Source organism: Canis lupus, chromosome 23 (genome assembly GCF_048164855.1).
Source record: "Canis lupus baileyi chromosome 23, mCanLup2.hap1, whole genome shotgun sequence".
Classification (NCBI taxonomy): domain Eukaryota; kingdom Metazoa; phylum Chordata; class Mammalia; order Carnivora; family Canidae; genus Canis; species Canis lupus.
This window is the reverse complement of record NC_132860.1, coordinates 30,251,550-30,265,793: the sequence shown is the minus strand read 5'-3', so window position 1 is coordinate 30,265,793 and position 14,244 is coordinate 30,251,550. Positions and strand designations below refer to the sequence as shown.

Sequence of the window (14,244 nt, the reverse complement as noted above, 5' to 3'; positions counted from 1 at the left end):
CAGACACGTGAGAAGATGCTCAGCATCCCCCCAGGTCAAGAAAATACAAATCAAGACCACAATGAGATATCACCTCACATCAGTCGGGATGGCTAAAATTAACAAGTCAGGAAATGACATGTTGACAAGAATACAGAAAAAGGAGAACTCTATTGCACTGTTGGTAGGAATGTAAGCTAGTGCAGCCACTCTGGAGAACAGTATAGAGGTTCCTCAAAAAGTAGAAAATAGAGCTACCGTATAACCTAGCAATTGCGCTACTGGGTATTTACCCCAAAGATACAGATGTAGTGGTCCAAAGGGGTACTTGCACCCTAATGTTCATGGCAGCAATGTCCACAAAAGCCAAACTATGGAAAGAGTACAGATGTCCATCAAGAGATGAATGGATAGAGAAGATGTGGTGTATGTGTACACACATACATACACATACAATGGACTACTACTCAGCCATCAAAAGATTGTTGTTCCTGGAAGTTCAGCTGAATTCCTGTTTGTCCAGAAACAAGCATTTCTGTAGAGCTTTCTTATATCTTTTTGTTAAAGTATAATTCTCAAAATGATAAAAGAAAATATAATTCTTATGCAGGGGTGCCTGGGTGTCTCAGTCAATTAAGCTTCTGCCTTTGGCTCAGGTCATGATCTCAGGGTCCTGGGATTGAGCCCTGCATCAGATTTCCTGCTTAGTGGAGAGTCTGATTCTCCCTTCCCCTCTGCTCCTCCTCCTGACTTGTGCATGTGTGCTTGTGCTCTCTCTCTTTCAAATAAATAAAATCTTTTAAAAAAAAAATACAATTCTCCTGCAACTAATGAGGATGAATATAAGTTTTATTTAGCACATTAATGAGAGAACAAAGCAGAATGACAAAACCCACTCAAAAGAAAAGTGAGAAACCAGCATGCATATAGTCAGTGCAACAAAGAAATCCTGAAATCAGATTGCTAGAATAAATACAAACTTAGTTAATATACTATATGACAATAAAGCTATACCTTTGGACTTCTCTACCAGAAAAAGTCATTTGCATCTCTACTGGACAGAAATCATTTCCATTTTTATCAGTTTTCTACAAATTAACATCTAACTTTTACATAGTTTTGCCCTAATCAATAGTAAATAGTAATCCAAACAAAGATACCTTCCCCTGAGAGTCAGATGACCCTTACATGGGTTTGTTAAAGACTATGCTAGCATGATATTGCATAGTCCAACAATCAGCTTTTTGCCTTATTTCTGAGTGAATAGTTTAACAGTCTCCTTTTGTAGTCATAATTAACTTTTATAGATTACTTAGGGGCTCATCTGAGTGTAATTATGTGTTATATGGATTTATTTATATACATTCAGTAAGAAAGGTCAACACACATAAGGTTCCTTGTATAATCAGCACATCTAGAGCCAACAGGCTTCTAGAAGCCGACAAGGTTGGTCGGGGGGATGAGTGGAATATGTGAAGAAGATTAAGAGTACACTTACCCTGATGAGCACTAATTCACAGAATTGTTGAATCACTACATTGTACAACTGAAACTAGTATAATACTGCATGTTAACTATACTCGAATTTTAAAAATAGTGCTCAAGTGTTGGGAGTATACATATTTATGATTATTTTGTATTCTTGATGTATTTACCCCTTTCTCACTATATAATGACCTTCTCTGTCTCTTGTTAACATTTTTGGCTTGAAGTCTACTTTGATATAAATATAGCTACACCTGCTTTCCTTTGGTTATTTGCTTGGAGTATCATCTTCTACCCCATCACTTTGATCCTGTTTGTGTCTTTATAGCCAAAATGAGTGTCCAGAAAGCAGCGTATAGTTAGGGGCTGTGGTTAGCTACATTTCACCCTTTTTAAAATTTTTTAAATTTATTTTTCTTTTTTTTTTTTTTCTTTTTTTTTTTTTTTTTTTTTTTAATTTTTATTTATTTATGATAGTCACACAGAGAGAGAGAGGGAGGCAGAGACACAGGCAGAGGGAGAAGCAGGCTCCATGCACCGGGAGCCCGACGTGGGATTCGATCCCGGGTCTCCAGGATCGCGCCCTGGGCCAAAGGCAGGCGCCAAACCGCTGCGCCACCCAGGGATCCCCTATTTTTATTTTTTTCATTTCACCTTTTTAAAAAATTTTTTGTTAACATATAGTGCAATATTGGTTTCTGAAGTAGAATTCAGTGGTTCATCACTTATATACAACACCCAGTGCTTATCATAACACTGCACTCCTTAATACTCATCACCCATCTAGCCCACCCTCCATCCACCTCCCTCCATCAACCCTCAGTTGGTTCTCCATAGGTAAGAGTCACTTAAGGCTTGTTTCTCTCTCTTCTTTTTACTTTTCTCCCTTCCCATATGTTCATCGGTTTTCTTTCCTAAATTCTACACATGAGTGAGATCGTAGGGTATTTATCTTTCTCTGACTGACTTATTTCCTTACTGTAATACATGTTAGCTCTCTCCATGTCATTGCATATGGCAAGATTTTTCTTTTTGATGATTGGGTAATATTCTGCGTGTGTGTGTACTGCCTCTTCTTTATCCATTCATCAGTCAGTGGACATTTGGATACTCTCTATAGTTTTGCTGTTGTTGATAATACTGCTATATAAACATCTGGATGCATGTACCCCCTTGAATCTATATTTTTGTATGCTTTGGGTAAATACCTAGTAGTTCAGTTGCTGGATTGTAGAGTAGTTCTATTTTTAACTTTTAGAGAAACCTCCAAACTGTACTCTAGAATGGCTACACCAGTTTGCATTTTCTTCTGAGGCAAAGATAAAAAGCTTTTCCACTGGATCAAAGAATAGGAATTACTAGGCAATCAGTCTTTGATGTGTGCCAGGTTGCTAATACTTTTAGAACATGGCCTCTCCTTTTATGTACTTTCAAAAAGAAAGTTTTATTATGACTTGGAAGATCAGCAAAGATGATTGTTGAAGAAATATTTTGAGATTATTGAAGGTGTTTTTGCTTTTTGTGTTTTGTGAGAATGGTTCCCACAATGTTTGATTAACTTAAATCATACAGAGGCCTATTTTCAAAAGAGCTTGCTGTGTATACTCTATGACATCCAAATAATCCCAGGAATTATTTAATTGTCCTTAGTGTTTGGCCTTGGATTTTGGATAATTTGTGATCTGGAATTGGATTATGCCCTTCCTTAGCCAATATATCATGGCCTAGATCAGATGTTGGCAAATGGTGGCTTGCTGTCCAGATCCAGCTACTGGCTATCTTTATACAGCTTGTGAGCTAATGGAGTAGTTTTTACATTTCTACATGGTTGAAAAAAATCAAAAGAAAAATGTCCCATGACCTATAAAAATGATATAAAACTCAAAATTTCAGGATCCATAAATATTTACTGGAACATAACCATGCTTAATCACTTATAAATTGTGTGTTGCTGTTTTTTGCACTATATATAGCAGAGTTCAGTAGTTGTGACAACAGAGGCTATGTCTCACAGAATCAAAATATTTTGTATTTGGCCTTCACAGAGTAAGTTTACTGAACTCTGGATAATGAATATAGCCATAATTTGATAATGTGCAGTAGAACTTTCTACAACTCCTGAAAATATTTTGTCTGTGGTGTTTTTTCTTTTGGTAGATTATTTTTGCAGAATAGATTCCTAATGATGAAAGTTATAGGAATGTGCCATAGAACAGAAAGGAATGTTCTTCTGACAAAAATAATAATAATAATAGTTATGGATTGGGACGTGGAAAATGATTTAAGATTATTAGAAATTCCCACTACTTAAATGGTTTTTAGTACTTTGAGCAACCTGAATTTCCATGGTAGTAGGATTAATAGTAAAGATAGTGGCACCTATATCAACAAGAAGTTGTATTGTTGTTCATCTATATTTACAGATAGCTCTCTTCAGAATTGTATGTTGAATGGTAATGTTTCCCTGTAAGTAGGATTATTGGGCAGATTTTGGATAATTGTTATTTTTCTTACCAGTATGATACATTGGATCATCCTACTTGTAATTTCTCTAAGCATAAGCACAAAGAACTAAGGACTTTTTAGTGTTGTTTTTATTTGATGAACCAGGTGTCTTATGTGGAGAACCAGAGGTTGGTTTTCATTTCTAGCTCATTACTTCCTAGTGCTTTTTTGAAAATGTTTAACCATATGTTAGAGATTCTTTAAACTGGCTGTGTCCCATTCCAGTTTATCTTTCTCACTAAGTCCCTGATTTTATATACCAAAAAAGAGGCTCAATTAACTTCTGCCATTAGATCTAACACATAATAGTATTTAAAGCTTACTGGAATCTAGTTTTATTTTATTTTATCTTAAAGATTTTATGTATTCATGAGAGACACACAGAGAGAGGCAGAATACAGGCAGAGGGAGAGGCAGGCTCCCTCCGGGGAGCCTGATGTAGGACTCGATCCCGGGACCTGGGATCACGACCTGAGCCCAAGGCACATGCCCAGCCACTCACTGAGCCACCGAGGCGTCCCTGGATTCTAGTTTTAAGCTCTCATATTGTTTAACCTTTAAAAACATTTTTTGTTTAATTTATCTTTAAAGGAAAGTCTTTATAAAAGTCCTTGCACAGTACATTCTTATTTATGCCCATTCAGGGACTTTTTAAAAATTGTGCACAGCTGAGTTATTTAAGTTCTGTCTTGGTCTTTCCCATTGTGTTCTTTTAACAGTTTTCCCCAAATGAAGGTCTAATAAGAGAATTAGTTGGCCTTGATCTGGTGGAATATAACAAAATATTGAATTCTGAAGCAAATTTTCTATTTTCCTGAGAATTAATAAAACCCTTAATAACAGACCTCAACTCAGATCTAGACCATAGTTTGACTTTATTTCTATGGTCTGACTTCTGTTCTGGCATGAGGATACTGTATAATATGACTATTTCTTTGCCAAGAAGGAGACCAGAAGAAGGAAGAAATAGGATAAGATGAGAACAAAGATAAAGTCGTGTAGAAAAAAAAGATTACTTGCCTCTTGGGAAAAGGACCCATGTCCTGTTTCTTTCTTAGGCATAGCCTTTTATCACTTACTTCACCCACAAATGATTTAAAATGGGCAAATGACTATAAAAGTAGTCATCTGTTAAATGTAATATGGCTAATAAATGTATGGTGTAAAATGAAACGCTGTGTATTGCAAAGATAACAGGACAGTTCCTGCCATAAGGGAGGTACATTCCCGTAGAGGCAGTAGGGAGTGAGGGAACAATGTGAATTGTGTACTTTTCTATGTACTAGACATGCTTGTAGACCCTGTAAATATTTTATCATATTTAATATTCAAAATAATCCTGAGAAATACATAGATTGCCTCTCCCTTCACCCATTTTATAATTTGGGCAATAAAGACTTCGAGAATTTAAACAGTTTTACCAAGATTACACAGCAACACACACACACAAAACAAGGATTTGAATCTGATCTAAGATGTAAACAAATAGAAGGCAGAATGAAACATACAACTGAGGTGTAAAAATGAGCCTCTGGAGTTTAATACCATCAGAATCTCGTTAGTTCAGGAATATTTAAGGAAGGCTTCGTGAAGGAGGTAACATTTAAGCTGGGCTTTATAGGTTTAGGATAAGATTTTTAACAGGTGGATTCAGCAAGGAAAGCCAACGAGCGATGGAGCTGGAATTGAATCCAATTTTATCTAAAGCCAATGCCTATTTTCTTCCCATTACATAAACTAGAATAGTGAAAGCAAATGTGGGAAGCCAGTGTGACTTTTATAAAGAGAGATTTTATTACCTCAACTTATAGAAAAAAAGCTGAAAAGGTCAAGACAAAATTATGAAGGACCTTCAGTGCAAACACATGTTCTACAGTATAGAAGAAATCATTCCAAATACCATAATTATATATATGAAGATTACATTGAATTTCTCTCCTTGGCAACTCTTATCTCAGGACAAGTATTTCAGAGGGTCTGGTGGGTTGAATGATAATGGAGCAAAAGGGAGGTAGGGCTGGGTGTAGGGCTATAGAGCAGGAAAATTGGAAATTGCTTTTGATAAGAGTCAATGTATTCTCTGATATATTTGTTTTTAGTTCAAACCATTTTACAAAATGAAACGCCTCTCAAAGGCTGATCGTGAAAAAGCAGAAAATCAGACGATTCCAAGACTAACTGATTTATTGGAACTTGCACAGAAGGAACAAAAATTTGTGATATTTGATCTTAATGGCCCTACACGAAAACATCCTCTCAGAAACACATATGTTCGCCATGTAGTAAGCGTGATCCTTGCATCTAAAATTGAGCAACATCTGGTATGTCTACCTCATTATTTACAGTAGAATTTAGTTTGGGAGGTGGGTAGCATGTCCCAGGAGTATAGCAGTTGAACCTGACCCACCTTGTAGATCTTCCCTGGGATGCTCAAATAATTTTGCTCTCTGTAGATATAGAGGTGATTACTTATGTAGCCACATGTGGCAATCTAAGAATGACCCAGTTAAATTTATCCAGGGGAGAAAAACAGTAGCTGTTTGCTACTCCAAACTAAATGATGTAACAGCACTCTGTTAAAAGGCATGTGTGTAATGACTATGTGATGTGACTTATACCATCACTAGCATAGAACTATTATAAGGGGCCAGGGCAGCACTGAGGCTTTGAAGATTTGGCTTTAACTAATGATACAGAAGAAAGAGCTGGTTCTTATTCAAGCAGGGATTTGTTCATCATGTTTTTCAGAAGCAATTCTCTGCACTTGAACAATCATTCCAAATCTCTTAAATTCTTAGAATATGGTAGATTACTGACTGAAACCAATATGTGTTTTCCTGCAAATAAAATATTTCCACGGATGAATCATAAAAGCATTGTCCACTGATATAGGAAATAACCCCTTTCAAAGATGATTTTTAGTGTCATCAGCCAGAGGAAATTGATTCCCGCCTTTCACCCGCACCTACCAACTCCTCATCCACTTTGGCTAGTGTGAGGCTATTGGAACACCAATGGGCCTTTGACTCAGGATGTTAACTCTGAGAAATCTCAGCTCCAGAACAATCCTGGTGAAAGCCACATTATAAGAGTTCATTAGACAGTATGAGGCCAAGGTGACTCTTTTTCACTAAGGGCTAGATCTCTCTCCCTGGGACTCTGCTCCCTGGGACTCCCTGCTCTCTCTCTTCTACATGGAACTCTTTGTACCTGGAGAGCTGATTATCCACTGAAAGACTTCCTTTTTATCCTTACAGATTTTTTGGTTGTCAAGTTTTGATAGGCAGTATGTCAGAAACGCAGCTCCTGGTTTTCAGCAAGTGGGCCGGTTATTTTCCATTGAACGTCTTACAAAAGAAAATATCAGTATAATAAATGTTGACTACAAGAGGTTATTCTACAGTGGGTTGAGGTAAGAGTTTGACCATACCTCTCTCGGCAGGTATTGCCTTGCATAAAATCAGTACTCCTACCAAGCGCTTTGGCTTCTCTATCTCATCTCAGAGTTTCTTTGTGTGGTTCTTTTTGGAATCCCCTATTTTCCCCTCTTCCCCATCCCACGCTATCTTTCTTCCTCCCTCTGCCAGCAAACTTTCAAGTGTAGACTGTGTCCCTTGAACACAGTCTTCAGCCCCTTCTCTATCTCCAGTCTGTTATCATTCAGCACACTTTTTTGTATGCTTAGTGGTTTTGTTCTTATGTAAGGTGATTGAACAGTCAGAAATCAGGAAGTTGTTTATTCCTCCTGCCATTACCAGATGGATTGCAGTTCCTCATAAATAGCTTTGTGGTCCAGATAGCCAAATTTTTTATAGGGATAATTAAGATGGTGTCCTTCTCTCCTACTCATAACTAAATAATTATTTTTATTTTTTATTTTTTTAAATAATTATTTTAAAAAAACAACCTTAAAACAACCAAGGACAAGAAGAAACAAATTATTAGCTATGTTTATAAATATGTAATTAGTGACAAATTTTTCAAATTAAAAGCACCAGGGAATAAAATGGTACCTTTTTCAGACTTAACTGTTATTAATCACTCCTTGATTTAATCCACGTTTCCTTTCTCTTATATTTGAAAGTAAAATTTTTCAGATGATTTTAAATGTTCAAAAACAGTTTTGGGGCAGCCCTGGTGGCGCAGAGGTTTAGCACCGCCTGCAGCCAGGGGTGTGATCCTGGAGACGCTGGATCAAGTCCCACATCGGGCTCCCAACATGGAGCCTACTTCTCCCTCTGCCTGTGTCTCTGCCTCTCTCTCTCTCTGTGTGTGTGTCTCAATAAATAAAAATAAAATCTTTAAAACAACAACAACAACAACAACAAAAAAACAACAACAAAGTTTTCCCTGCAGAGATATATATATACAAAATCTCCTTGGGCTTAATAAAAATTCCCACTAGATGCCTGGGTGGCTCAGCTTTTGAGCACCTGCCTTCAGCTCAGGGCATGATCCTGGGTCTGGGGGATCAAGTCCTCCATCAGGCTCCCTGCAAGAAGCCTGCTTCTCCCTCTGCCCATGTCTCTGCCTCTTTCTCTGTCTCTCTCATGAATAAATAAATGCATTCATCTTTTAAAAATTCCCGCTGTTTTTCTGCAACTCAAGCCATGAACTAAGCTGTTAGATTTACCTCTGCTCCTGCTCTTGCTTCTCCTGCCTCTCTGGCCTTTTGGTGGTTGATCATGAAATACTATCTTTTTTCTTTTAGCAATGTTTTACCTCTATTTCCTAATCAGATTTCTCTTTGCTCAACTACTACTTCTATTTTGAGTGTATTTTTCTTTCCTTTTACATTTTTTCAAATAGAAAATAGCTCTATGATAGTGTCCTTATCTCCTACTCATTATTTAGATCAATCTAGTACTTGAAAAATAATTATAATAGCTTCCATTTATTGAGCATTTACTATGTGTCAGGTTCTGTGGTTGTTAGACCACAGGCTCTTTTTCAGTTTCTGCCCTCCTCATCATCTACACATAGGACTTTAGATAAATTTCTGATCATTTGTTTTCTCATTTGTAAATTAAGATAGCAACAACCTAAGGAGGAAAAAAAAAGAATAACAATAACATGATGAACTGGTTAAAAGATTAGATGATAATATTCTTTATATAATGTGCATGCAAAATACTGGGCAAGTGTAAGAACACAAGCTGCTGCTTTTATCATCACCATCCTTACATGCTGTGCCCTAGAAATGATCATCATCCCCATTTTTTCAAATGAGGAAACTTGTTTCTAAAGAGGAAAAGTTCAGATAGGCTAGGTAATTCACCAAAGTTAATATACTTGATCAGTAGGGGACCAAACTGAGATTTAAATATAGGTCTGACAGAGTCCAGAAGTCCAAATTTTTTCACCCTAGGAATATAGGTATTCCTTGGCTGTAGTTATATGGGCATAGTTTCAACTGGCATCAGATTTGAGAGGGATCATGTCCTGAATCCTATTATAAAGTTAAGCAGTTTAATTTAGCTCAGCAAGTATTTACTGAGTACTAGTATATACAAGTGTATCATGCTAGTTTTATATGAAAAGTCCAAAGCAAGGCACTATCCTTTTCCTTAGGGAAACCATGTATTCTAATAAGAACAAAAGAGGTTTTTCCATATAACTATACTGCAAAGCTGATCGTGATAAATTCATGTGCTGTACATTATTCTAAGTCTTTCTCCTCAAGGACCACTGCATTTTAAGAAATTAAGCTACTTGTGTAATGTTTATGACCAGAATATTTGTAATTATGATCACATATCCAGTATATTCCGTGATTATTATGCTCACTTCATAGTTTATCTGACCATGTTCACAAGACATTATGACCTTGCCATTTTTGACTAAGAATGCTTTAAATACATTATTTTAATCAATTTATATTAACATAGAGATGTCCTCTGCTTTATTTCTGATGTGGAAATTTTTATAGCATTTTTTTAAAAGCCTGGGTGGCTCAGTCAGTTAAGTGTCTGCCTTCAGCTCAGATCACAATCTTGGTATCCTGGAATCAAGCCCTGTGCTGGGCTCCCTGCTCAGCAGGGAATCTGCCACTCCCCCTGCTTGTGCTCTCTCTCTCTCTCTCTCTTAATTTTAAACCCTGATTTATTGAGGTGAAATTCATATAACATAAAATTAACCATTTTAAGAGTCTCATGCTCTACTGACTGACCTAAGTGAGAACTTAAAATTAACCTTATTTATTTATTTATTTATCTATCTATCTATCTATCTATCTATCTATCAAAATGAATATGGCTTTATTTTTTTTATGATTGTAAAAGCAATTCATGCTTGTGAAAACATTCATGCTGTTCAGAAAGATGTAAAGGCAGTGAAAATATCCTTATCTTTTCATCCAAAGGTAACTTGTATTTTCTCCATGTGACTGTGTGCACATTTGAATGCACACAGATTCACACAGATTCACACATGTATGTATGGATTTATATTTTCACAAAATCGAGATAATACTTTTTCCAAGTTCAACAATATATCCTAAATATCTTCCCATGTTAATAAATGCAGATCTACCTTACCATTTTATTTTATTCTGCCCCACATGTGAATTCTGCCATTTAAAAAATTTTTTTCACTTCCGTTTTTTAAATTTAAATTAAATGAATTAACATAATGTATTATTGGCTTCAGATAGAGGTCAGTGATCATCAGTCTTCTATAACACCCAGTACTCATTATATCATGTGCCCTTCTTAATGCCCATCACCCAGTTATCCTTTCCCTCCAGGAACCTTCAGTTTGTTTCTTATGATTAAGGGCCTCTTATGGTTTGTCTCCCTCTCTAATTTCATCTTGTTTTATTTTTTCTTCTGTTATGATCCTCTGTTTTGTTTCTTCAGTTCCAGACGTGAGTGAGATCATATGATAATTGTCTTTCTCTGATTGACTTGTTTTGCTTAGCATAATACCCTCTAGTTCCATCCATGTCATTGCAAATGGCAAGAATTCCTTTTTTATGGCTGAGTAGTATTCCATTATATATATACCACATCTTCTTTATCCATTCATCTGTCGATGGACATCTGGGCTTTTCTGTAGTTTGGCTATTGTGGACACTCTTGCTATAAACATTGGGGTGCAGGTGCCCCTTCAGATCACTACATTTGTATCTTTAGGGTAAATACCCAGTAGTCATTGCTGGGTCATAGGGTACCTCTATTTTCATTCTTTTTTTTTTTTTCTATTTTTTGAGGAACCTTCATAGTGTTCTCCAGAGTGGCTGCACCAGCTTACATTTCCACCAAGAGTACAGTAAGGTTCCCCTTTCTCGACATCCTCATCAACATCTGTCATTTCCTGACCTGTTCATTTTAGCCATCTTGCCTGGTGTGAGGTGATAGTTCATTGTGGTTTTGATTTGTATTTCCCTGATGATGAGCATCTGTTGCTCATATTTTCATGTGTCTATTAGCCATCTGAATGTCTTCTTTGGAAAAATGTCTATTCACATCTTCTGCCCATGTTTTAATTGGATTTTTTGTTTTTTGAGTATTGAGTTTAAGTTCTTTATAGATTTTGGATACTAATCTTTTATCAAATATGTCATTTGCAAATATCTTCTCCCATTTCATCGTTGCCCTTTAGTTTTGTTGATTGTTTCCTTTGCTGTGCAAAAGCTTTTTATTTTGATGAAGTCCCAGTAGTTCATTTTTGCATTTGTTTCCCTTGCCTTTGGAGATGTGTCTAGCAAGAAGTTGCTGTAGCCAAGGTCACAGAGGTTGCTGCCTATGTTCTCCTTTAGGATTTTGATGGATTCCTGTCTCAGACTTAGGCCTTTCATCTATTTGAGTCTATTTTTGTGTATGGTATGAGGAACTGCTCCAGTTTCATTCTTTGCATTTAGCTGTCCAGTTTTCTCTTTGTGCTCCTTTAGTATTGGTGTATAGAAATGCAGTAGACTTCTTGCATTGATTTTACATCCTGTGACTTTGCTAAATTCCTGTATCAGTTCTAGCAATTTTGTGAATAAGTCCTATCGGTTTTCTACATAGAGTATTATGTCATCTGTGAAGAGTGAAAGTTTGACTTCTTTACTGATTCAGATGCCTCTTATTTCTTTTTGTTGTCTGATTTCTGAGGCTAGGATGTCCAGTACTATGTTGAACAATAGTGGTGAGAGTGGGCATCCTTGTAGTGTTCCTTACCTTAGGGGAAAAGCTCTGTTTTTCCCCATTGAGGATGATATTAACTGTGGGTCTTTCACATATGGTCTTTATGATATTGAAGTAGGTTCCTTCTAGCCCTACTTTCTTGAGGGTTTTTATTAAGAAATGATGCTGTATTTTGTCAAATGTTTTTCTACACCTATTGAAGGGATCATATGATTCTTGTTCTTTCTTTTATTAATGTAGTGTATCACATTGATTGATGTGAAGATGTTGAACCACATTTGCAGCCCAGGAATAAATCCCACTTAGTCGTGGGGGGTGCTTGGCAGGATGAGCACTGGGTGTTATGCTATATGTTGGCAAGTTGAACTCCAATAAAAAAAATTAAAAATAAATAAAAATTCATCTTTAATTTCCTGATTGAGTCCTTCATTCTTTATAGGATGCTCTTTAACCTCCATGTGTTTGAGTTCTTTCCAAATTTCCTCTTGTGATTGAATTCCAGTTTCAAAGCATTGCAGTCTGAAAATATCCAGGGAATTATCCCAGTCTTTTGGTACCCGTTGAGACCTGATTTGTGACCTAGTATGTGATCTCTTCTGGAGAATGTTCCATGTGCCCTTGAGAAGAATGTGTATTCTGTTGCTTTAGGATGGAACGCTCTGAATATATCTGTGCAATCTGTCTGGTCCAGTGTGTCATTCAAAGCCCTTGTTTCCTTGTTGATCTTCTGCTTAAGTGATCTATCCATTGCTTGAGTAGAGTGTTAAAATCTCCTACTATTATTGTATTATTATTGATGTGTTTCTTTAATTTTGTTATTAATTGGCTTATAAAATTGGATGTTCCCAGGTTAGGGACATAAATATTTACAAGTGTTAGGTCCTCTTATTGGATAAACTTTTTAATTATGATATAGTGTCCTTCCTCATTTCTTAATACAGTCTTTGGTTTGAAATCTAATTTGTCTGATATAAGGATCACCACTTTAGCCTTCTTTTGATGTCTGTTAGCATATAAATGGTTTTTTACCCCCTGACTTTAAATCTTGAGGTGTCTTTGGGTCTAAAATGAGCCTCTTGCAGATAGCGTATCAATGGGTCTTGCTTTGTTATCCAGTCTGATACCCCATGTCTTTTGACTTTGGCATTTAACCCATTTACATTCAGAGTAATTGTTGAAAGACATGAATTTAGTGCCCTTGTATTACCTGGAGAGTCAGTATTTCTGTATGTTGTCTCTATTCCTTTCTAGTCTATGTTACTTTTGGGCTCTCTCTTCACTTAAAGGATCCCTTTTAATATTTCTTGTAGGGCTGGTTTGGTGATCACAAATTGTTTTAGTTTCTCTTTGTCTGGAAGCTTTTTATCTCTCCTATTTTGAATGACATTCTAGATGGGTAAAGCACTCATAGCTGCATATTTTTCATATTTAGCATTCTGAATATGTGACGCCAGTCCTTTCTGGCCTGCCAGGCCTCTGTGGAAAGGTCTGATGCCAGTCTAGTGTTTCTACCATTTTAGGTTACAGACCTATTGTCCTGGGCTGCTTTCAGGATTTTCTCTTTGTCTCTGAGATTTGCCAGTTTCACAATTATATGTCAGGGTGTTGACCTATTTTTATTGATTTTTAGGGGGGTTCTCTGTGCCTCCTGGACTTGGATGCCTATTTCTTTCCCCAGATTAGGGAAGTTCTCTGTTATAATTTGCTCCAGTATACCTTCTACTCCACCCCTCTTCTTCCTCTTCTGGAATCCCAATTATTCTAATATTGTTTTGCTCCATGGTATCACTTATTTCTTGAATTCCCTCCTCATCATCCAGTAGTTGTTTATCTCTTTTTTTTTTCTGAAATTTTTTATTCTCTATCATTTTGTCTTCTAGATCACAAATTCTCTTCTGCCTCATTTATCCTAGCAGTTAGAGTCTCCCATTTTTTATTGCATCTCATTAATAACCTTTTTTATTTTGACTTCATTAGATTTTAGTTCTTTTATTTCTCCAGAAAAGGATTCTCTAGTGTCTTCTGTGCTTTTTTCAAACCCAGCTAGTATCTTTATAATCGTTATTCTGAACTCTAGTTCCAACATTTTACTTATGCCCCATACAGATTAGGTCCCTGTCAGTACTGCCTCCTGTTCTCTTTTTTT

General features: G+C 36.5%; 1 protein-coding gene across 19 annotated transcripts in view; it reads left to right on the top strand.

Annotated features, from left to right (window-relative positions):
• The window catches only part of GDPD4 (glycerophosphodiester phosphodiesterase domain containing 4), a 119,910-nt gene that overhangs the window by 52,946 nt on the left and 52,720 nt on the right, over nucleotides 1-14,244 (top strand). For 18 of the 19 annotated variants that reach the window (XR_012015717.1, XR_012015716.1, XR_012015714.1 and 15 more), the window contains 2 exons: nucleotides 6,069-6,290; nucleotides 7,227-7,381. The exons of the other annotated variant lie outside the window; for it this stretch is intronic. Coding sequence is in view for 6 of the 18 variants with exons in the window: in XM_072794749.1 (XP_072650850.1) it covers nucleotides 6,069-6,290; nucleotides 7,227-7,381 (377 nt within the window). In the remaining 12 variants the exon portion in view is untranslated. The remainder of the gene's footprint in view (nucleotides 1-6,068; nucleotides 6,291-7,226; nucleotides 7,382-14,244) is intronic. 19 annotated transcript variants of the gene reach the window in all.